The 25,792-nt window shown below is 45.5% G+C and overlaps 1 protein-coding gene across 1 annotated transcript in view; it reads left to right on the forward strand.

Moving 5' to 3' along the window:
• The window catches only part of ETV4 (ETS variant transcription factor 4), a 147,022-nt gene that overhangs the window by 81,437 nt on the left and 39,793 nt on the right, over positions 1-25,792 (forward strand). Inside the window, exons 6-8 of the mRNA XM_078645296.1 lie at positions 2,957-3,083; positions 7,077-7,232; positions 8,121-8,368. Coding sequence (XP_078501422.1) covers positions 2,957-3,083; positions 7,077-7,232; positions 8,121-8,368 — 531 coding nt within the window. The remainder of the gene's footprint in view (positions 1-2,956; positions 3,084-7,076; positions 7,233-8,120; positions 8,369-25,792) is intronic.

A 25,792-nucleotide genomic window follows, 5' to 3' on the forward strand; every position in this document is an offset into this window, starting at 1 on the left:
AATATAAACTGTGTACTGTGTGCAGCAATATGCATGCCGAGGCACGCGATAATGCGTTTGTTCATGTTATAAAGTAAGGCTCTCTGATATTCATGTGAATCTAGCGTGCACTTTTTTACCAGCTATTTTAGCCCTCATTTTCGCCTCCAAAGCTCTCTTTCCACTTTTTCTTTCTTTCCACCACAACTAGTTGTCGGATCCAGATTGCCAAGTACAGCCTCAATATGTCACCACAAAAAAGACTTCAAGACTTTTTTTCCAAAACCAATTTGAAAGCCATCTTTTCTCCCTGATTGGCCATCGCCACACAACCTATGGCACTCATAGTAGCGGCTGGTGTGCTGGACGAGCAGCCTATAGGGGCGAGGGAGCACAGGGATCGTGGGGGTGGAATAAAAAATCGTAATTTAAAAAAACTGTACATGCAGCCATGTCGCGCTCTTCTGCTCCTCATCTCCAGGTGCCACAGACTTCCAGAATGCCTTGCAGCCAATCCTGAAGCTTCTCTCGCGCATGAGAGCACCTTCAGGATTGTCCTGAGCGCCCTTAATTTTCGCTCCAACTATGCTTGCTCTCTCCAACCCAGCTGTGTTGCATTTGTATATTATTGCACCCCTCTGTGGGCTTATCTCCCCTTTCCTGCCTTTAGTTACGTCCTCGTGGCTATCCCTAAAGTGTTTTGATACATTTTCCTCTGCTGCTAACTGCCTTGATTACGGCATGCTTTTTGCCCCACCTTATTCCTCTTGCTCTTCTAAGAAGTGTTGGAGAAATAAAAAAGAAACCAAGAAATTTTGGCAATTGCGAGGATATTTGGGTGGCGGTTAAGAGGGCATTTAATTTACTTTTCATGACTTAAGGTGTGTATAGCAAAGTGCCGGCCATCTGAGGCATCAAATCCTACTTTCAACGGCTGATGACTGAACATCTGTTACAAGTTCTGGGTACTAAACTAAGCATATGAACGAAATAGTGGCCCTCCCTGTACTTCCCGCTCACCTCCTTCATGAAAGCAACAGGCCCCAAGGAGCAATCGTTTCAAATGTAGGTACTTTTAAAGTCACTGGTTAAGGGGCCACGTGACTGCAGAGACCACTGATTACTGGTGGAGAAAGCAAAGATATCAGGCTGGTGGAGACCAAGGCCCTCCAGACCGAGGGGCGTGCATGGAATGGAGTGCCAAGCCGCCCCACTGGTGCTCCACAAGGCCCGCGTCTTGCCAAAATGCATACGCTCAGTGGCTGCTTCTGCCCAATCACCATCGTAGCCACTTATGACAATAGAATCTTTGCTCCATTTGAGCTAAAACATTTTTAAGTTAGCAAATTATGCAGCAGATTATAAAATATGCAGTAAATCCATAATCATTTGGAAAACACTGCTGAATTTATTTATCCAGTGGCTGTAAACCTACAGAATCACATTAGCACATACTGCAGTTTAGGTGTGAATGTTACAGAAAGCTAAAATTAGTACATCTTTTGTAAAAATTATGAATTTCTTAAATCGACTACATAATCTATTCCAGTTGTGCAATGTCACCGTTCAATATAGTGCTCTGCAGAGCACTGCTGAACTTTCATAAGGTTGACGCGCCGCTTCTCGCAGGGAGAGAGTCTAATCGCACCCACTCGGATCAGCATGGTTGTTTGAACTGGTTGTGGTATAAATAGTTGTATTTATTTTTGGTTTGAACCGGTTGAAGTTGCGTTGCTGTTTGAGGTGAAAAGGAGGGGGCGGCTGCCTTTTCTCCTTCGGGATACAACGTAACCATGAGGCATGTTGCTGCACGGCCCTATGCGGCAGCGCCTCACCCGGCTCACGATTAGTGATTTAGTGCCAGGAAGTGCTTAATGAGTATCTGCTTTTTATAAATGACAGGTTAGCGGTAGTTTTTGCAGCTGTGCAAAAAGCGGACCTACACAAACCAAATGGCCTCGCAATTTTGCCTGAATGCTTTTATTTTATTTGTTGTTGTAAACTTTGAGTTGTTTTCGTATTTGCTGTCTAAGGAATTTCCTAAATCCGATCTGACTGGTGTTGACCTGGGGTTCCCTCTATTCCTAGCTTCCCTGGTACGCCTGCTACTTAGGAACTTATCAGACTTAATTAGTTTGAGTATTATAAATTATACTTTGCCTATTTTAGAAGCTATCCAAAGATATTTATGAATTATTAGTTGGAATCTTTGATACAGCAATGGAAATGAATTGGTTAGAATTCCAGTCTACCCCATCACCCTTTCATTCTCTATTGATATAGTATAGCTGTCTAATGTGTGCCGGTGGTTGCAGGGGGTGGATCCTGGCACCTGTTGTCCAGGTCTTGTGTTGGAAGGGGAGGTAGTAGGTGGATTCGAGACTAGACAGACTATGTATTCTACGTCCCCGACATTCGGCAGTGCTGGCAATAGGTTTCTAAGTAAAGCCATGGGCGCTTCCATTTACTTTGTTTTTTGTTTTTTACACCTATTAAACACTGCTGGTTTGCTACATGATGTGGCTGTTCGTCATCGCCAACACCACTTTGCATTATGGGAAGTAAGAGCATATAAAAAATACTATTGGGTAAACTGCTGGTATAGGCTAATGTGGTATTTTCTTGCAGAAACACTTCAATTCTTCACTTGCTCAAACATCTTTGGCCCCTTCGTGAGGGTAAATTGAACAATGTTCCTTCCCAAGCGAGAGGAATAGCATAGGTCTAGGACTCGCTCGGTTGCAAAACATATACTGCAAAGCTTATGTGCTGACCCACACTGGTGCTATCCTGAACTCTCTCTATTGCTCCAGGTCTGTCTAGAATACATACTGTAATGATGGTCAGAGCTGCATTTTTTTGGGTATTTTATGTTGAACACATGTTATAATCTTCTTGTGAAACCAGGTGCTGATGTTACAGATGTACACTTGACCACATTTCTCACACTATGTCCCTTTCCTCTGTCACTTTGCAGTAGCCTTCCACAGTCCTCCTGTTAAAATTAAAAAGGAGCAGCAGAGCACTTGTTCAGACCCAGCGCTGTCCTGCAGCCAGAAGCAGACGTTCCCGTTCCGCAATGGAGAGCAGTGCCTTTACGCCAGGTAGGCTTGCTCCCATCATGCTTTAGTAGTGCGTAAGCGCCTCCTCTAAAATGTGCACGGTCCAGCTTGGACTTTCTAATTTTCCATGTGATGGGATGTGTGGGAAGGGAAGGCTTTGGTTAATCCAATGTTTTTTTTCTAAGCAGATTTGAGAATGAAGGCAAGTATCTGTGTGAGAAGTTGGCCTGATATATAATGTTCACTATTCTAGTGAGCACTTTGTATCAGTCCAAACAACCCTTATTGATGATTGGTTGTAAGTCAACCTTATAGACCAGCTATCCTAGTAGCATGGATACGAGCAGTCTAAGGCTAAGACTCTAGAGGGCGTGTTAAGCCAGCTGTTTTACCATCACATTACCCCTTGAACACCAAGTGAAAGGACACCACACAAGTTGTTATGAAAATAAACAGATATTTATTTATAACAAGACTACCCTGAACTCTTTGAGTCAGGGAGCTAAGCACATAACAAAACTCTTAAGAAAATACTTTAAGTCGCACAATTTACACAAATGCCCTAGGGGCACGAAAAACCATATATTACAAAAGTGGAATGCGAACTACTAGCAGGTAAGTAACTATTCTCATAGACTTTGGAATCGCTTGGCCTACAATTCTAAACACTTAGATTAGTTGCAGGAGGCCTGTGGACGTCGTGTGCAGAGTGGGAACTCTCACGCGTAAGGCGGGAAAAAGTCTATGGAGGCTAGTAGTCACAAAGTTACTGTTCTCGGGCGAACCCGACTAGGTGGGTCGAAAACGGGGGTGGATCCGAACACTTAGGGTGTTGGACTATGCTGAAGCACCGGAGTACTTGGTTTACCTAGCCCAGGGGCTGCGGCTGCATAGGGTTGAAGTTGCGTCGGAAACCCACGTTGAAGAACCAGGAGCCTGAAGAAAGAGTTGCTGGCAGGCGGCCAGTGAAGAAAGTTCGGAGTGATCCAAGCCTGGATCAGGGGAGAAGAAACCTGTAAGCAGAGGGGACCAAGTTCTGAATCACTAGCCAGTGATTTGAGTGGGCACCAGGATGGCACCGGACGAAGTCACCTCAGCCAGGTGAGTGGGCGCTGCTGGGCTCTGCAGTCTCTCGGACCAGGAGGCGTTGTCGGCGACCAGGATGGAGGTGCGAGCTGTCCCACGAAGGTTCTTGCTGTCGACGTCGCTGGACCCAGGATTGGGCAACAAGTCTTGGCAAATGCAAGGCCCACGCGGTGGACCTAAAATGGCGTCTTGAGTGGACCAGGAGGGTCCAGGGTGCTCCTCTGTTGGAGGGGAGCAAGGGCTAGTCTGGAGCAACCAGACCAGCAGTAGTTGTCGTCGTGGAGCGTCGTGAAGGGGTCACTAGCCAACGGGCAAGCGACCTGGACAACGCGGTTGGCAGCAAAAAGCAGAAGGGCCCCACGCAAATCTCGTGGATGCAGGGGGGCTGAACTTCGGTGCTGGAGCTGCTCAGGGTCGGGGCTTCTCTTACCCCAAAGCACTCAGTCGAGGGTCACTCGGGAGTCGTGCTGGACAAGCGTCGTGCAGTTCTGAAGATGGCCGGTCCCTCGATGTCTTGTCACACCCACGGATCACAGCTGGGCTGATGATGTAGGTTGAGGTCAGAGGTGCCAGGGAAGCCGGTTCTCGTCGTGCTGGAGCAGTCTTGATCCGAAGGAGAGACTGGCAACAAACCGCGATGCTTGGTTGGTGCCTGCTGCTGCAGGGTGACTACTCCTTAGTCACAAGGGAGAATCTTGGGAAGAAGTCTTGAGTTCCTTTCGTGGAAAGTAGTTTCAGGATTCAAAGATGATCTGATTTGGAAGGGGGCCAGTTCCTACCTTTATCCTGCAAAAAGGGGCTGGCACGCGACTAAGTCCTGCCCTATGGGTGGGACTAGGAGGGGGGTGGTTACACCCCTCTCCTTTGGCGGGCTTTCCCCAGGCCAGGGGCTGGAGTGCCCCTGGAACTGGTTCCAGCCGGCCTATGCACAGTGAGCACCGGGGTGCCACTTGCAGTCACCTTCCTCTAAAGCCCTGCCTACCTAGGATACACAAAATCCTGTCTGGGACGGTGCTGGCACCGCCCCTGGCAGGAAACCCTTTGTCCTTGCCTCCTGGGCTGGGAGGACTCCCAGCAGCAGGAGGGCAGACTTGTGTCTCGGTGGCAGCATCCATTTTGTGGAGCTAAGGCTCTGTCTGACTCTAACCGGGGTTACAGGTTACATACATGTTGTGTCCCTCTAGAAGGGTGGAATGCTAACCCCGTCGCCAGAATTGGCGAGGGGTTAGTATTCCAATTCGTATGACACCTTACTCGACATGTTTTGATAAAGCGATACCAGAGTTGGCATATAACCGCGAGGATTATAATGCACTTAAGAGTATATGGTATGCGATATCATGGAAACGGCTAAGGGATGGATCCCGAAAGCCGCAGACAGGCTCAGCTCATGCCAGAGCACTATCTCACACGATTCCAAGCACTCTGCCTTCAGGATTGTCAAGGCCTGCCATAGGAGTGACTGATGGGAGATCTGTGTGCCCATTTTAGGGTTAGATATAGGTATGCTATATCTAAAGCAAAGGGTGATTACACCACCTTGCCCCAGCTGTCGTGCAGCCAGTTGTGTCAGATTTGGATGGCCAGCCAGGGGTGGCATAATACATGCTGCAGCCCCTGGTAGGCCCTGGGTACACCTATGCCCTGGGTACCTAAGGTACACTGTACAGGGACTGATAAGGTGACTCAGTATCCAATTAGATATGTACCTAAGGTACATGGAATCCATTTTACAGAGAGAGCAGTAGGCCTGGGGTCCTGAATAGCAGGGTCCCAGGTCAACTAAGTCAGAAAACCAGCAAAACACCAGGCAAAAAGTTGGGGGCAACCATAGTCAGGGATCTACCTTCCTACAATCTGTTCCCGGGTTCCTTTCTTGTTTCATGGTGGAGTCTGGGGATGGATTCTTTAGCGAAACTCAGGTTTCACTGGATTTCCCATTCTCTTGTAAACACATTAGGTTGTGCAATCACTTAATTAAGAAATGTAGTTTCTCTGGGAGGTCTGTTTATGTACTTACATTTCACATGTGCCATCAAATGGATACACTGTTCTCATTCCTAAGAAAAGACAAATCTTTTGGTTCAAAGTTTTTTAGGGAAGAAACCATGTCAACAGCTGAAATGGATCTGATTACAACAACACGTTGCCTTTTTACCTATTTACCTTTTGCCTGTTTGCCATGCCATTCCAATCCTTTTATACACTTCAGGCGAATCGCTAAACAAACAAGGAGTTGATGGAGCAAGAAGTGTAGGGAAAGTGCATGGAAGATCCCCAGGGCTTGGAAGGAAACCAGTTTGCTCAGAGTAAAAGATTTTTTTCCTTGTAGAAAATGCAGTATAGCAAAATATAGTTGAGAAATGTTATGATTATCCAAACCCAACCATGTCAGATATTCTCCAGTATGGATGCCAATCCTTTGTAAAACTAGGCAAGGGCTGGTGTAAATCTGCCACTCCTCCTCTGGGAGGAGATGCGCTCTAGATTCTAGGTTGCTGATTTAGAAACCCAAGGACCTGGGTTCTAATCCTGATTGTGACTTTACACTGGAAGTCCCAATGATCTGCTGTCTGTGAAAGGCCTTCATAGCTGCCGAAATGTACATCTCTTACACAAAGCTTCAAAGGAACACCAATAAACCTTCAGATTACATCACTCCCAAGAAACTAACATTATGAAGAGTGGCAAAATGTGGACCAAACTTTGGTATTGAGACTCAAGAATTTCCAGTGCTTTGTTTAAAAATCTGAAAACTTAATTGGAGTTTTCAGGCCACACAAAGAACACATTCTTTACCTTTCAGTCACCTGGCTTGCAGCCTATACCCTGTTTAACCTTAAAAAAAAGACATAAATGGTTGTACATTTTTAGCACCTGCTACTTTGGATATTTTCAAACACTATGCATGTTAGACACCTTAACTGGTTTGCCTTGCGCCTTTTTCAGTGCCTATGATCAATCAAGACAAGTTGGACTTAAGTCGCCAAACCAAGGGGCCCAGATGTCTCCTCTTCAACACTTCTCCAGACAAGACAGAAACTTCATGAGTCCTCAGTCATCCTCTCAACCCATTCCCTCTAGGGGATATCTCATGGAACACAGGTGAGGAACCAAAGTAGAAGGAGATGGGACCTATAGAAGATGTCCGTGCACGTCATAGCATGGGGATGTGTTAATAAATCTTTCTTGCTGCATACAGCCAATATTATAATTAATACTGTAAAATAGTTGAAGTACGAGTGGGGCATAGTTAAAAAGCAAATGTGGGAACCAGGGGAGGATTTGTTTGTGGGAGCCGAAGAGCTATGCTGGCGCAGCAGAAGACTAGCTTATCAAACTGTGGGCTAGATAGCTCTTTTAAGGGACTTTGCCGGATTGGCATTAAGGCTTTGTGTGGCGTCTGAATGAACATGTAACAAAGCACAGTAGAGTTCTTTAATTGATGTAGTCATTGACAATGCCATGCAAATTCCAGTGCTCTATTTTTGTGTTTATTTTAAGTAAGTTGGTGGGGAGACATTTATCTTTGAACTATTTTGGAAGATGCATACAAATCTTAGGCTGGAGGGGCAGATTATAGTACGAACTGAATTCTTCATCTGGTTGTTTCAGTCCAGTCATTGCATTTAAGTGGGATCAGGTGTTGGATTTTGAATTGGGACATTTTTATCTTTGGTTTAGTTTACCTCCTAGACGTGCATTGAATGTCCCTACATGTGTTAGATTAGTTAATTGTTGTGTTTATTGCCTGACACTTGCAGCATGAAATGTGTTTGCTAGCTGAGCACCAGTTTTTTTTTTTTTTTTTTACCATAATGTAAGGTGACATACTTAAGTACCCAAGTACTTGTGCTCTTGAGTGTTGAGTTTAACTTTTTAAGTAGCATCCAGCTCTCCTCACCCATGACGAATTTCAGGCTTGTTCTACACACACACAGCCCAGTATTAAACATTTTCTGATTCACTCACCTGTTCTTTGTGCCCGTTCAGCTCCAGATACCAGCAGCCTGTGGAGATGTGTCATTCCTTCCCTTCATCTCAGAGTATGAGCCGGGAGGCTCCCATCACTTACCAGCGACAGATGTCCGAGCCATGCCTGCCTTATTCCCAGCAAGGCTTTAAACGGGAGTACCATGATCCGATGTATGACCAGGCAAACCAGCTAGGTCGTGGTGCCCATCGATACCCGGCCAATGTGGTGATCAAACAGGAGCAGACAGACTATGCATACGACTCTGGTATGATTCTCAGTTCTTTCTTGTAATTATTTCATCTTCACCTGCCTCATGAGTGTCCTGCTTACGTATATTCACTACCATCTCCTACATCTTTTTTTTTTTTTCTTCTTTCACCTGCAGAATTTCAGATAATTGCTATTTTAGATCATACTTGCGATTTCAACTTCTGCATGGCGGTGTGCGAAATTGTTATTACTCTAGCAGAGTCACTAATTATTGTCATAGCATTAGTTTGCAGTTTCCCGCTTAAAAAAAAAAAGATTGGTATTATGCACATAATATTTTCTCGTGACTGTTAGTTGGGACCAGTAACTCGCTTGCAAGTGCATACCTCACATTTTGCTCATGAGGGAATCTATATACTAAAACTTGTTAAAGTTACTTGTTTGGAACTTCACGCCTTTGTGTGTTTTTTTTAATGTTTTAGCAATAGATCTGAAACTTGTGCGGCGAAAGGGCCACCTTTACACACTACTACTTCTAAGCTTTAGTTAGCAGGCATGCTTTTGTCCTGCCAAATTAGAGTTTTATTGTTGCCACTGCCATTTCATCTCCACGCTGTCCTAAGGAAGTCTTTTTCCGGTTCCAGTTGTCCCCCATTTTCTCAAACTTCTTGCCCAGATTTCGAAGATCTTTGACCTGGTTCGTTAATGGCACAAGACACTGGTTCAAGACATTTAACCCTGCCTGATTTAGGAACAGAAAAAATATACCTGTGATGACTTGGCACAAGCAACGACAACCTGCTCTCTCCTGACTTTTATCGCTATCTGCAAGTGGTAGTAGAAATGCACATGACATAGTAATTTGTGCTTTTTTAATTGTCTTGAACTCCCTGGTGGCTTAAGTGTATGGATTATATACAATGGAGGGTGCATTATCCCACAGTTCATGCTTCGCCTTCACTGGCTCCCAGCACACTCAGGTTTGCAGACACTGCTGCTCAGACACCAGAGGCCTTGAGGGCTAATGGAGGCTAATGCTCAGTAATGCAAGTTATTGTGCATGTTAAGGTATTGACTGCTCGGACTAGTAATGGGGTCTGAGATGAAGTCGTAAGAAATCTATTTTTAACATACCCGTCTTCATCCGTGCCTGCAGATATTGTGAAACTCTAGGGGCGGCCCATAATATTTCGAGTTTTTTTGGATGCTGGTTGCATGTGTGCATTGGACACGAGTGCACATTAAAGGTTACCTTCTGACTGTTATTCCGTGCGCCATATCGGACAGAGTGGGTAGAAAAATAGATTTGTTAGACTGCCTTCTTGGAACTTTCGACTAAATGAGCTACGCCTTGGAAGGACTGGTCGGCTGGTGAAGCAGCGGGGCCAGTAGGGCTTGGGCAGAGCTGGTCACGTGCCTGGTGGGCTGGGACAGAGTCAGTTACATGTTGTGTGAGTGACTGCCATCCTCTGAGGCACTCCAGTGTTCCCTGGCTGATATCCTGCTGGCCGAGGAGCATAGCTCCTAATTACTGCTGATGACGTGGACATAAACACGCGCTTTGCTACTGAAGCATTTAGGTATAATGGCTTTCAGTGTTTTTCATCACTGGAATATAACAACATTTGCTTGTCGAATGCTACTTTTCCTGTGAAGTTTTAATAAGCGGTAAGGGTTCGTCTCACTAGCTTTCTTTTTTGTGAGGCATCCAGTCATAATGACCCATGGACCGTACAGAACATTATGTGACAGCAAGAGCCTGAAAGACATGCATTGAACGGGGCATGGTAGGCGCGAGAAGTCCAGTGGCCTACATATAACTGTATAATTAGTTTAATACAAATCACACTTACATTTTATTCTGCTTTGGATAAAGAAGCACTTCCTATGCCTTTTTTCAAAATTCAAATGTATTCGGATTTCATCTTGTGATGGTAACCGGGCTCATGACATCTATTTTTCCTTCCGTGGGTGGGGTCTGCCATCTTTCGACCACCATTTCTTTTTTCCCCCTATAATATTTATAAAGCGCATTGTTACTTAGAAATGTGGTGCCCACACCCTGAAGATTATTTTCTACTCTTTCAGTATTTGCCCTCTGTGTGTTTTTTCCGGAGAATTGGCACAGTGGATTTAGGGTAGACAGATCTGTAGTTTGGGTTGTTTTTTTAAAAATGTATTTTCATTTTCAGTTTTCAATGTCTTGAACGTGTCCTGTGTATGAGACTGCAGACTGAGCTTCAACGGCCTGTTACGGCAGATGTTGAATTGGGAAGCTTGGAAACAAGTGTTAGTCATTGTATGTAAACGAAACGGTCAGCTGTGGTTTCACATCCGAAAAAGTAACCACTTTTCTTTTTATATGATTTTCCATGAACAAGGCAATTCCACCTAGCAAAGAACAGCTCACCAAGTAACGCCCTCCTTCCAGAGTGTTGCATCGTGTCCATCTGTGATTATGGGATTGCTTGGAATGGAAATATACAGTTGCTGGTACCTGCTGTCCCAGGGACTCTGCTACTGGGAAATGCTGGCACCCTTTCTTTCAAATTATGAAATCCAGGTACTCGGTACCTGAGAGGCCCTGCACATTTAGTAAGACTTAGGCGGTGTCCCAAAAATACTGAACTTATTTCTTTTTAAACCACACTTAAATGTTTAAGATTTGAACTGCTAAAAGGCCAAATGAACCTTAATTTACCATCTTGGAACAGTATTTACAGCCGCGGTCCATGCAGGTAACATCGGTGGGGCTGCCGGGTAAGGGGGGGGACTTCGAGGGACGATGCCAAGGGGAAACAAATAATTAATTTTCCCTCTGATTCATCCCTTGAAATATCCCCCTCCCCCTGCACGGCCCACCGCTGATACCTGCACACCCCGCAGCTGATTATTGGTCCTAATCCCCTCCAGCCCCTCTTTCTCCCCCCCCCCCCCCCCCCCCCCACCCCCCAATCATTTTTGTTTGGCCACGATCAACCTCACTAATTATCTTGGCTCCAATCCTTGTTGAAAAGATTATTGGTTCAACTGTTATTTGTAACACCTGGGTGTTACAAATATGTAGTGTTATTAGTAGTATGTAGTCTTATTATTTTGTGAAAGGCTTACACCTTGTGGGCAGGGTCTCGCTATAAAAACCTCAACCAAGTATAAAGCGCGGTTCTAGGTACATCGAGAAGAACAGGCTACTTGCCTCCCAATATGCAGGCGCTCAGTCCTTAAATAAACTCAAGCACATACTTGGTACGGCATAGCCAACCTTCTTAGAGCATCTGTGAAGGAGTTTAGTTCAGATGCGGTTACTCTTGGATGCTTTCTTCTTTAGAGAGGATTCATCAGTTGTTTCCTGAAAAAGAAGGTCAGGTGCTGGGTGGATCAGCTTTGGAATGGCCCCACAGCCCCGCAAGTGTAGGAAGAGAACACTTGTCTAAAGCCTTTTCGTCTTTCCTGTTTTTGGTCTCCGGTTTTGTGATGTCAAAACTGCTTTTTTACATTGGCCGTTGTAGATCTTCATCTTATCTTCCAAGTAGCTTGCACTGTTGGCTATAGACACCTTCTCAGTGTTTGTTTCAGTTTCAAGTTTATTGTATGATTAGTTAAAATCGTTACAAATATCCAAAACAATTAAATATCTTTGCATCCAAGGTTAAAACCAGACTACATTAAATACTATATATCCTGTTGATTACAGTGTGGGGACTCTACCAACGCATAAAATACTAAAAATACAATAGTTAAAATTTAGTCCAACATCTATGTCACCTAACCAATCAAATTCTAAGTAAATCTAATTTTCAGTCCGTTTATTGCACAACTTATTCCAATTAAAACAGTGTCCTGTTGGTCAGACCTCTCTGATCTTCTCCTGATCAGCTTGGAGTAATATTTTTTTTACTTCTGCCAGGTATTTTACTCCTCTGCAGGCCAGGATTATAGAGGAACCGTCCATCCAGCGTATAACGGCTTGCCTACACGTGCGGATTTTAAGTTCGTTAAAAATAGCTCTTAAGTAGTATCGCCTCCAAGCTGTAATTGCTGGACAAACGCAAAAAAGATGGATTAGGGATTCCTTTTGATAGCCACTCAGGCGACACTGAGGTACTTGTCTGGGTTGTTTCCAGGATTGCTGTAGGTATTTCGAATCGTGCAATGCCAGCTAAAGTGAGATGTTGGGTATGCTTGCGGTTTCATTAATTTATTGCTCATGCTCCGAAATTTTTGATTTTGGAGGCCGAATTCAAGTCGGACTTGGGATGGAGAGGCTGACTTTGGCAAATTAAAAACTGCTTTATAGATCCTTGTCTGGAGATCATTGAGTAACTCCGCCTCCTTGCCACACCAAGTGACTAAGCCATATGACAGAGTAGGCATACTTTGTGCTGACATCACTTTTAAAAGGTGGTTATTTTTATTTTTTTTATTTTGAAAGTTTTATATAGCGCGGACAAGATCTTTGCAGATATCAGAGCGCTTTACACAGCAGGAGTACATGTTGTACAGGTTATAATTTGGGCAGTCCAATTTAGTTTTTAGTTGTCGGTACAAAGATTAATGATTAAGCTTTTGCTATAGTGACAAGTTTGTGCTCCTTGTGGATTGTACCCTGCCCTATTGTAATACCGAGGTATTTATATGACCCTTGCTCTTCAACCTTCGTCCCTTTTACTGTCCATTTGAACTTAATTTTGTGTTGATCCACCAGACGGACAACCTTTGTTTTTCCTTTAAGTTCCAGATTTTCCTGGTCCAGATAGGTTACTAAATTATTTATCGCTCTTTGTAGGCCGATAGGAGTTTGGCTGAACAATATAATATCATCCGCATACTGTAAAACTGCGATCTGCTTATTGGCCATTATCGGCGGGTGGCAATCAGCTGCTTCCATGTATTTACTAAGATCTGAGAGGAACAAATTAAATAGGCTTGGTGCTAACACGCAGCCTTGTTTTAATCCTTGCTGCATGTCGATGCTTGCTGTCGTACTGCATCCTTCGCCCAATTTTACTCTCGCCCAGGTGTCACCATGTGGGGCAATTATTGCATTTAATAATTGATTCGGTAGTCCCCATGCCTTTAGCTTTTTCCAGGGTCTCCTTCTGTTCACTCGATAGAAGGCAGATTTTATATCAATAAAACATGCATACAGTTGCATTCCCCTTTTTTTGTGCCTTTTCAGTTAGAATTGCCAAGTTTGTTATTGTACCCATTCCTTGTCTAAAACCTGTTCGAACATTTGGAATTATGTTGTTGTCATCCGTCCACTCTTGCAACTGAACAAGGAGGCAAGAGGCGTAGAGCTTTGCCTCAACATCGATTAGAGATATGAGCCTAAAATTCCCTCGATTACGACGATCGGCTTGTTTAAATATAGGATAGATTATGGTCCCTTTCCATGAATCGGGGACATCGCTGTGTGTAAAAATATGGTTGAAGAGCGGAGTTTAGTTGTTCGACCAATAATCTGGGTCATTCTTAAAAAATGCGTTGGGTAGGCCATTCGGACCTGCCGCTCCTTCTGTTTTAAGCCTTTGTATTATACCTCGTAGTAGCTTTGTGGTGGTCAGGGTATTTTGATCAATGCCATCTATCACTTGTAGTGGATTTTGCAGAACCAAGTTATCCTGCTTAGGTTTTATTTTCCTTTCTTCCACTACCAAAGATGGCCCTTGAGACCCTGCAATGCATCTTGAAGGTGATGCCGTCAGGAGGGGATGGCAGGGGCAGCCTGTGAAGTTCTGAAGCGTGAGGTGTGAGCCAGCCCTACTTTCTGATACCGATAAACCAGGCATGCCACGAGCTATTCTTGTATTTACGTTTGTTGCTGGTATTAAGGCCGAACTCTGCTTTAAGGGGACTCCATTTTGAATATGCTGATAACCAGTTTAGAATGGAGGCATGGGAGTCCTTGAGGTGATGTGTTGCTGTGTCCATATTGATTCCATCTGCAGTAATATGCCACAATTGTTGACGGCCACTATTGTGGTTGCCTGAAAATGTCAGGAGCACAGGAACCTGTGAACTAAAATATTATTACCTACTTCAATTGCCTTAATCAGAAATACGTTTTGTTTTTTTGCTTACTTGCTTACTCCCTAACGAATGGTTAGTCTACTAGCACTTAAAAGCTTTGCCTGTAGTGCTTGCTAAACATTTGAGAATTTATGAAAACATGTCCAGCCATACTGAAATCTGCCTAGCACAGGGCAAGGAGATCCTATGTGTACACATGGTACAGTTCTGCATTGCAGGTCACCGGTGACAAAGCTGAGACTGTTGTACCTTCATATGCTTGGCTGAAGAGTTTTAGAACCACCTTTCAAGAGAACTGGAGAGTTTGGCCTAAGTGAGAGCATCCTGCTACTCTCACTTGGAAGAACATGTTTGTAGGTGCATGAGCCAGGTTCTGCCCTCCAGGTCAACTGCATAAGGAGAAAATCGGGCTACTAATACCGCGTAATTACGACAAATGGACACAAACACCTGATACATGAGGGTCTCACTAGGGTAACGTTTTTTGTAGGTAATTTGGTTGTGGCCTGAGGGTGCACGCTATCAAAAAATATCTGTTTCCTCTAAACCTATATTGTTAGGCCTCGCTCCATTGTTCTCGATTGAAGTATGCCATAACTTGAGAGGATGTTCTAACGATAGAATGTGCTTCTTTTATGATGACCACTGCTAAAACCGAAGTTCCTGTTATGTGATCAGCATTTTATAGCAAGTTTTTCCATTTGTTTATTGTCCTGTTTGTAGTTGCATTAGGATATTAGGATTATGGTTTCAATTGTGTCTAATAGTCTGTATGAATAATTTGTTAGCTCCTTTTTTTTATCTGCCTTGCCTCATTTAGAGAAAATGGGTACCAACCTCCATATTGAATGCGTTGTTTCCCCTAAATATTGAGTTTTTTTTTCCATTTTTAAAGTAAGAAGGTACTTTTGCTGCAATGCCTCATATTCAGGCCTTCAAAAAGTGGTGTTTTTCGATACTTTTGCCTAACCCTGTTTTTTTTCTTTGACCCCACCATTGCATGCTTTGTTTTTTAATTCCACACCTATAACGATGAAAAAGTCCAAGACTGTTTTGACCCAACCTAGTGTGTTATGCATCGGTGTAAGTGCAGGAAATCAGGTCACGGCTATCTTTTAAAATAAGACTTAACCATTTCAGCGCGACCGCGATTCCCCCTCCGGTGCTGGGCCGTAATAAAAACGCGTGTGGTCGTGACGGAACGGTTCCGTCATGAGCACAGCTCAACCGTAGCTCATGACGGAACCGTTCCGTCATGAGCATGGAAGGGGTTAAGCAGTTAATATGCTGTTTGTGTGTGTGTGTGTGTGCGTGCATTTGTTTCCTGTTTTTTCTGCTTGTGTAACAGGAATTTAGCAAATTATATTCACTCCCGGGCAAAGCACGAATTGCTTCAGTTTATATAATAATAAAATATATAATTAATATACAATGAGGCAAAACGTGTTGTTTTTTTAATGCACCATGGAAATATTCTATAATGTATCCCGTAGTTGACCTGTGCCTGATGACATTTTATTAGCCTTTTATTTTTAATTTAAAGTGAGAACAGTCAGCATCTACAGCTTGTGCGCAGATCACGATAAACTTGACTGTACCTCGTTGCATTTCCGCCTGCGCTATAAACAGCTAACGCCGCCCCCTTCTCTGTGGGCTCGTGAACTCTCGCGTGCCCCGCGCGCACAGTATTGGACTCGCCTGCCTTGGAAGTTCACCAAGCTTATCTGACTTCTTCACTGGGTTGGTGACCTTCAGGCAGTGTAACCAGGGCTGCCTTCTCTGGCAGGGACCGAGATTACATTTCATGCCCTTGCATGGAGCTTTCCGCCCTGCGAATCTGCGCAGGGAGCTTTTTTTTTTTTCTTTGAATGAGCTCGGAGGAATTTCATTCACAAAATGGAGGACATTGGAAAGACTATAAGTCCCAGTTGGGCCGGCTGTGGTGTAGTCTTTCACCGAGCCCTCTTTTCATAGGCAGCTGACCTCATCCTGAGAAGAGGAAAAACCCAGCCCACTGCAATATGAGCTGCTTTGACTTTTTTTTTTTTACAGGTCGGCTGCTTGCCTGCAGGCATGCACGGAGAAAAATGAAAAACAACAATTTGGAGGTTATAATCACTCCCTGCCTCCTTCGAAGGGAAACCCGCTTTGAAGGCAAATTATGTGTTTCTTTATAAAAAAAAAAAAACACGCCCTTTGGTGGCTGAGCGTAACATTGTTTTTATGGATGTTCTGTTTCGAAGCAGATATAGAAATGGCCCGGGAACGTTCCATACTACCGTCTTGTTTTTTCTTTCGTTGCACGCAATTGCTGCAACATACAGAGGAAGTGAATTCGGTTGGCAAAATACTTTGTCCCCTAAAGCGTTTTTTTTTGTACTGGTTGTTTTCTTACACCTCTGTAACCAGTGTTGTTATGTTATTGTGTATTAAAGCAATAGCAACCTCTATTCCCGAAAATCCAAAGGCGGTCTGATATTCACAAGCTGTTATTCAAAATGCATAATCTATACAGGTAAATAAATGTTTATATGCCCAAGGCGGAAGGGTCCACAATAGTGCTATAAATTCGCATAAGTGAAAAAGCCACAGGTGCACTTAAATAATAAAAATAAGGTATTTTTGGCACCACAACTGTGAGCTAAAAAGTGTGGATCTTTGTGCAATGCTGGGTGCTCGTTCCTTAGCAATGCTCAAGGTAGTATGAGATGATCTGCATGCTTGTGTCACCAATACTTGAGTCACCAATACTTGATTTTGAAGGACAGACTCCTTGTTAACGTTCCCTTGTAATTCTTAGTGTCTTGTTGGTCTTCCTGTCTAGATTTTTTAATGTACTCAATCACCAAACCTGGTGATAAGCATTCCTGATTAAATAATACACTACACACAAGGCGGGGTAACTTATACAAACAAGATCACAAGAAACCGACCTTTAGATGCCCTTCTGGCCTCTGTCTACTTGTGCATCAAATTTTAAAGTCTTACATCTTGAACTACACACAAAAACTAAGGGCCAAAGTATTTGCTAAAATCGACGTATTTGTAGCCACCAGCCTGCTCTTGATAACCATAAACCTGATTAACCAGCTTATTTTCAAGAGGCTCAAACATGTAAGCATGGCCCAGTGTCCTCACCATAGAATGCTCGGATTCCAAGTCGATCTCCCAGCTTTAAAATACAACTAAAAGCTAACCTTTCAGGCGGATTTACAACTGAAGACCATGAAACACGTAGGAGCACCATAATATCAATTGCACGGTCTGACTCTGTTAGGACTCTAATCTTGCCTGACCTTCACCATGCATATTCTGCTGAACTCTTCAGCTCTCTGAAGTGGTTGAAAGACGATGTGAATAATTCTCTAAAACTTCCAGACAAATTAACTGCAGAAACAATCCTCCAGGATCCACCTAGATTCATAGTTATCCAAAAATACAAATGCATTTCCCTCACGAAGTAGGGCTAAGAATTAATTGACTTCTACATATCACTAAGGGAAGAGGAACGGAGGTTAAATATTGTGACTATATGCAAGAATTTCATTTAGTATAACTCCCAAGATTTATTCAGTTTTCCACTTGACGTATTTTGAGTTGTAAAACCAATCCGCTGCCATGAAAGCACTGATGTCATGTTAAAATTTCTGTTCTGGCGAGGTCATGTTCCACTAACTGTAAAAGAACTACTGTTTCTAAAGCTGTTAACTCACTCATACATTTCCAGAATTCACACTCAGGCCAACTTCCATTACCCCCACTGCATCCTTGTATGACAGAGGCACACATAGCTGAACTACGCATGCGCCTACAATGCTGTCGCAGCCACAAATGCGGTCACAACCATGAATGCGTCTTAACCATGCATGCGTTTCCAATGATTTTCGTTATAAAAGCAGGGTTGCTGAAAAAATATACATGGAAAATCCTAAAAAATCATACATACATTAGACCCATCTAGCCATCAGTGAGAATCCCCTTTTACCTGGAGCAACTGGAACCACCTCAAAAGCATTTCTCCAGAACCTCTAAAACAGGCCTATTGGATAACATTAGACACCGGCACCTCAGAAACAACTGTTTTTCTACCAGTTCCACTTCACTGATCCTTTTCAAACTTGGAGGTGCACAAATCCCACTTGTCCCTGGCTACCATACCAACCCCTATCCCGATCAATTCACGGGAAAGGGTACGACTTTTACTCCCAAAAAACCCCACCTCCGCCCATTCAAACACAATAAAAATTCAGCCAAAACAACTCAAATGCACCAAATCACAGAAAAATATCGCCTACGCCTATACGCACGAAACTGAAACGGGCCCTGAGCCCTAAACTCTGGGAACCGTAGCACATTCCAACCCTAAAAACTACCCCAGCCCCGGCTTCAGCCCTAAAATCAGACCCCACCGCCCCCCAAGAAAAATGCATCAAGCTTTCTGTCCCGAAGCTTCCTGTTTCTCTCCCCTCCCATCCGGACATCTAGACCATGCATTGGCTTAACCATACATATGGGTGGTTAAGGCATATGCATGATTAAGCCAACATTGTTTCGGCTTGTGGGGGGGAATGGCACATGTGGCCCTGCCCACGTTGCTACGGCTTTCGCAGCGTGTCCTGCATCGCAAAATATGATGCAGGGTGCGCTACGAAATTCATTTTATTAATTAAATTGTTTACTTGCCTTCAATTATCCATACTCCGGTTTTTAGCACGCCCCACCCCGCCTCTCTGCCCCACCGAAACACCCTCCACGGGCCGCGGCTGGCTGTTCCCCTTTCCCCTGCACAGCAGCATTTCCTTACTACTCAGCAGTGCACTTTGTCCACTGGTGCCTCTTTCCAGCGTCTCTTACCCAGTTAACTTGAAAAAAATCTGTTTTAATTGCAAGGTATTCTTACCTTTAGACCGAAGAAATGTTTGGTAGTGAAGGGGGAGAGGGGGTACGGATGTCTCAATAGGCCAGAAATGATAGGTGGGGTTTGACAATTGGCACCAACTGTAGTAAAATCAGAAAATCCCCAGGTGGCACACCATAGCATACTAGGCCCGGGGCATATCATTAAATAAGGTGCTCCCTTTCTTGATCAGTTTGTTGTTCCGACAGCTCTAGCATAACTAGACTGCTCATTAGTGCCAGCTGAGGTGTGCAATTATGAATGTGTGTTTAATATAATACATATTTCTGTAATCATTGTGCTTGCAGCTACTATGTCAGGTTTTGTCATCACATGCTTGGAGCATATCCCTTACCCTTTCATATGACACTCGACTAACCACATAGGACTTGTCAATTGGATTACCTTCCAACATTACTTGCAGGTTTTTTCCTGCAATCGTGCAAAGCAACCGTTCTCTGAAGACAGGCTTCCCTCCCTACTGCTTTAAGTGGTAGGCTCTCACTTTTTAGCAGTTTCAACTGTCTACTGCTTTCAAATGTCAGTGCTGTGGATTTTTTAAGGGTTGCTGTTAACACTCTTTGTGGATTTACACCATCTTCCGTGACTACCCTCTCTCGTGTGCCCTCAACTCATCAATAAGTTCGCACAGCGGAGGTTCTGCTAAGCTGAGTCAGTCTTAGTTTTGTCCAGTCTGCTGTATCTCATTCAGCTGCAGGCCTGCATCTCATATCAGTAAATTGTTTTTCGAACATAGGTGAAGTGAGTATTGTGGATTTAGGGTGGCAGCCTCAGTTAACCACTGCCACTCTTATGTTATGTCAGCCGCTGCAGGAAGTACCTGAATTCTATCGCCTTGCATGATGCTGTGCCCAGGGCATTGGATGGTCCTTGCTGCTCTTTGCTGCAGAGAAACCACTGTGGTGTGATCCAGCTTTATCTAGAGTCAAGTCTTTCCCTTTCTTCATATTTTTAAAGAAAGGGTTGGTTAAAGGTGTGGAGGGAAGTGGTAGGAGTGACGGCATGACCCCTCTAACAGCAGATGGCAGGACCGGAGGAACTCTAAAGAGGGAAGAAATGAGTGAGTCTAGGAGCGTAGGGCAGAGATTGGACATAGAAGGGAAGGGAAGAGGGGGCATGGTTTGGATACATCCAGTGGAGGAAAAGAAAGAATAAAGAAGGAATGCCCCACGCCTTAGAGCAAAAGGTAGTGCTTGCAGGGCTGAGGCAAATCCGTGAAAAGTAAGTAGGAGACCAGAGCAGTGGAAGTGAAAAGGAAGAGAAGACGTGCATAGAAGGATCTTGGTAGAGAGAAAGAAATTGAGAAAGCGGCTTGAGGTGAGAGAAAAATAAAGCAGAGGTGAGAGGTAAAAGATCAGAGCGGCCTCCACGCCAGAAGCAGAGGGAAAGGTCCACTGAACTGTGGTAAAAGAGAAAGAAGCAGATAGGAAAGAGCTAAAGAGACAAAGTGGGGCGAGGGAAAGAAAAGAAAAGAGGGCATAGGAGAGAGAGATGGCTCAAGAGAAGAAGAGAAAGTAATAAAGAGGAGAAAAAGAATAGATGTGGAGGTGAAATGAGAAAGATGGCTTATCATGATGCCAACTGGCTCCGAAGTCTTATGCTCCCTTCCTCTCATCCATGTGCCAAAGCTTATGTAATTTCCTGTGATGTAATTAACGATTGAAAAGTGTAAAGCTAATTCCATTGACCTTCATATGCTGGTGAGTGGTTTTGGAAATTAAAAAACCCGACCTCTTTTTGGTCATAGAATGTTGCCAAATATGTGAGACCACCCTAAAGCAGTTATGGATTATCAAATTAGCCACCTGTCAGAAGGTTGACACTGCATAATATGTGCTTTGATTAGTCATGAATATTGGGCAGTTTTTCTGTCCACAGTGGAAACTAATTCATATCAAACTTGCTTGCAGAAGCAATCTCGACCTATGACACAGCCATAGCCTTTCAGTACTTTGAGCTAGGTGCCAGAGCTTTAATGGGTGCTAACGTGGCTACGGTCCCACGCCTAGCATCGCCTGGTGAGTACTTAGGAGGAATCCAGAACATAAAAATTGCTACATATAGTGCATCTGGGCTCACTAGCTCTTGTCCAGTACGGAAAATGCCACTTCGGCTATAGTGGCTCTGTGCATGACCTTTTAGCAGAAGGTTCAGCTCACGTAACTATCAGAATTGTACCTGGGAACTCCCCATTGTAAACACGAAACAAGCCTTGGAAGGACAGTGGAGCGCTGTGCATCACTCCAGATATTGGGTTACATTTCACACAGTGAACAGCTTTCTTAATTAATACAAAAGCGAGAATTATGGGTGAGCTGGTATTGAGGTGTCCTTGTTATTCTTTAGGTAAAGAATAGTTTTGCAGCGTGAATCTTTCTGGATTCACTATGCTGTGCATTATTCCGCGGTCTTGTGGTTGGGTCCGGATTCGTAGTCTTTTCTTTTTTTTTTTTTTTTTTTTTCTTAGCCCAGGTGGGCGTCGGCATCACACCCCCTTGGGTGTATTTCCGGTGACGTCGGCATGCTTCCTGCGGAAGCTCCCACTCTTGGACGCCATCTTCAGATTCTTTTTTTCCGCGGTCGGGTCTGGATCGTTCCCGTTTGGGCTCCAGACATTTTTGGAGAAAGAAGAAAGAAAATACAGAAAAGACGAGAAGTCATCTGAAGACTCCAGGGGACTTCATCGACGAAAAGTCAGCAAGGAGAAGGCGTTTTTCATCGAGATCCTCTACGAACACGCGACCAGAGAGGCCCTGGACGCTCGATGATGGACAACACGCCGTTCAAGTTCTGCCGTAACTGCCACCACAAGTACGCGCAGAAGGACCAGCACCCGGTATGCAACCTTGGCCTACCGGTGAACCACGAAAGCGGAGACTGCAACGCCTGTTCCGCCTTCGCCCCGAAGACCCTTCGTGTGAGAGAGAGGCAGAGGGTAGCACACGCCACCCTGCAGGGGAAGGCCCCGACTCTGTCACTCTACGAGCTGGGGATGTCCTCCGAGGAAGAAGACAACGCTGCCGCCGAAGACGACAGCTACACGGTCGTAGAGACCGATTACACGAAGACTTCTGACAAGGTAGGAGACTCTTCGGCCCCCAAGAACCCGAGAGACTCTGAGTCTAGAAAAATCGAGGGCAAGACCCCGAAAGCGCCGACGCCAAAAAAGGCGGCGTCCGCGACTACTCCCAGGCCCAGCGGATCCTCCGAGAAGGAGTCCCCGGCGCCGAGAGCTGCTGATCAGCAGAAAACGTCGAAAATCGTCCCCGAAAAGGATCGATCGACGCCGAGGGAGAAAGACCCAAAACTGACGACGACGACCAGAGACCCAAAATCTGTGTCGACGTCAAACTTCGACACCGAAAGGCACGGCGACGAGCCATCCGCCGAAAAGAACGGCCGACCCATCCGACGCGGAACACGCGGCCGAGATGGAGAAAAAGAGAACGCGCCTCGAGGCAGAAATGGAGAACATCATGCAGCGGAAGAAAGATTTCGACGCAAAGATGAAAGCCCTCACAAGACCAAGCCACCGGTGGTGGAGGCGGTCGAGGAGGAAGATGAGATCGCCGAAGTCGCCGAAAAACAAGACCAGGACGTCGAGGTGATCATCGACCAGGAGGAGTACGAGAATCCCTACGATAGTTACAACTATGGGGAGGAAGAGGAAAGCAGGACGGACACAGAGTCGGCACCCTCTGACCTACAGGAGGTAGATTACATAGATGTCGACACCGACAGCCCGGAGGAGGTGGTCGACACTTACCCCTCGAGGCCCTCGCCGCCGGACGACATCGGGGCCTACAACTCGGTGATACAATCTGCCGCAGCAGCTTTCAAGCTCAAGCTCGACGAAGAGAAGCAGAAAGCAGACTTCCTTCTAGAAACATTGCTCCCAACACAAACGAGGAGCCAATTCCTTCCAATGCTCGAAAGCGTCTGGGCTCAGGCGAAGGAAGCATTCAGGGAGCCCGCAACATGCAAGGCAGTAACTCCCAGAACTGAGAAGAAGTACAAACATTCCACAAAGGACCCGGCCTACATTCAGGGCACGGTCTCCGCAGACTCCATTATCACGGCCACAGCAAGGAGGAGGGCTAACGTACCCACTACCTCGGGCCTGCCACCGGATAAGGAGAGCAAAAGGATGGATCTGGTGGGCAGAAGGATCGAACGGAATGCCGCGACCCACTGGCGCATGGCTAATTCCAACGCCCTGATAAACCGGCACATGTACCAGATCATAGAGGGGCTGGGGCAGTTGGTGAAGGACCTGCCCCAGGATGCCAGGCAGAAGGCCGAAAAGCTGGTTGAAGAGGGAAAAAACGCGGCAAATTCTTGCCTTAAGACGGCCCTGGATGGGGCAGACACAGCCAGCAGGCTCATGATGATGGGTGTCACGGAAAGGAGGCACGCCTGGCTCAGGATCTCAGGTTTCAAACCGGAGGTGCAACACAGCATCCTGAACACACCGTTCAACGGCAACACGCTTTTCGGAACAACAGTTGATGAAACGCTCAGTCAACTGAAAAAAGATAACGAAACAGTAAGATCCATGGGAGCATTGCAGTTCAGAGGGAACAAGAGGGGCACCCCGTCACGGAGGCCCGGCGGGAGAGGCGGAAACCAGCCAGGTACATCACACCAGGCTTTCCAGCAAACGCACCAGGCAGACTCGCAGGCTCAGCATGGTCAGCAGAAGCAGTACAAACAAAGAAGCCAGTCCTTTCGAGGGAGAAATGGACGGGGACAAAATAGAAGAGGGGGGCAGCAGCCCGCCTCTAAGTGACTTCAAAAAAACTCCGTGTGCCCGCCAACAAAAAAGATCCCAGGGGGCAGCACGTACAGATGGGTCAAGACAAACTAGACACCTACGACCACATGACACCAGTGGGAGGAAGATTAAGATTTTACCTCCGAGAGTGGAGAGAAATCACATCAGACAAATGGATCCTCAACATTATCCAATTCGGATACTGCATAGAGTTGGAGGGGAGGCCAACAAGCAGAAAACCAAAAAGAAAAACACAAGCAAGCAGCTGCAGTGTCTTCAGGAGGAGGCAAAGGAACTCCTGCGGAAGCAGGCCATAGAACGGGTACCCTTCAAGGAAAGAAACACAGGAATATACTCAACGTACTTCCTGGTACCAAAGGTAGACGAGACAATGAGACCCATTCTGGACTTACGGTTCCTGAACAAATTCATAAGAACGCAAAAATTCAAAATGACCTCCCTGCAAGAGGTGCTCCCACAATTGCAGACCGGGGACTTCATGGTCACAATAGACCTCAAAGACGCCTACCTGCACATCCCAATGAACAGAAAGCACAAACACATGCTCAGGTTCACCATTGGAGAAAGCCACTACCAGTTCACGACACTGGCCTTCGGGCTAAAATCAGCACCAAGAGTTTTCACAAAGTGCCTCGCAGCAGTCGCAGCGCACCTACGAAGGCAAGGAATACACGTATACCCTTACCTGGACGACTGGCTGGTGAAAGCAAACTCATACCAGAAATGCAAGCAGCACGCACATACAGTGACGAGCACGCTCATAAGCCTGGGGTTCTCCATCCATTGGAAGAAATCATCAATGGAGCCGGAACAGGTCAAGATCTTCCTGGGAGCACAGATCAACACCTTACAGGGCAAGGTGTTCCCCAGCGAGAAGAGGGCGAAGGCGCTGGTGAAGGAAACTCGCCTCTACCGGAAGGGACAAGCTCGGACAGTGAGGACTGCGAGCAAGATCATGGGCATGATGGCATCATGCATCCACCTGGTACCAAATGTACGACTCCACATGAGACCCATTCAAGAATGGCTACAGGAGCAATGGTCACAAGCTACAGGCGGTTGGGAGGATCTAGTGGTTGTAACGCACGCAGTGCAGAAGGAGATGGCATGGTGGACCATGGAGAACATAACAAAGGGAAAGCCTCTAACGCCCCCAACGCCAACAGTGACCATCACCACAGACGCATCCCTGAAGGGATGGGGCGCTCACATGGAGGAGCTCAAGGTGAGGGGACTGTGGACGACAACAGATGCGGCAAAGCACATCAATTACCTAGAACTGAAGACAATCTTCCTTGCAATGAAAGCCTTTCAAACAAGACTGTACAAATTCAAGGTATTGATACAAACAGACAACACCACTGCGATGTTCTACATCAACAAGCAGGGGGGCACACAGTCAGCACCGCTTTCAACGCTGGCGCAGGAGATATGGAGATGGGCCATCCCTCTCAAGATAGACCTGCTAGCCATACACCTACCAGGGAAGGACAACATACAAGTCGATTGGCTCAGCAGGCAGACATCGGCATCCCACGAGTGGGAGCTCAATGCTCAGGAGACAAGGTACCTGTTCGACAGTTGGGGGACACCATCGGTGGACCTGTTTGCCACACGCCAGAATGCAAAATGCCAAAACTTCGCATCCAGGCAGCCCGAGGAGGGGTCACTGGGGAATGCCCTATGGATAGATTGGTCAAGGACATTTGCTTACGGCTTTCCCCGATATCACT

Source organism: Lissotriton helveticus, chromosome 5_1 (genome assembly GCF_964261635.1).
Source record: "Lissotriton helveticus chromosome 5_1, aLisHel1.1, whole genome shotgun sequence".
Taxonomy (NCBI): Eukaryota; Metazoa; Chordata; class Amphibia; order Caudata; family Salamandridae; genus Lissotriton; species Lissotriton helveticus.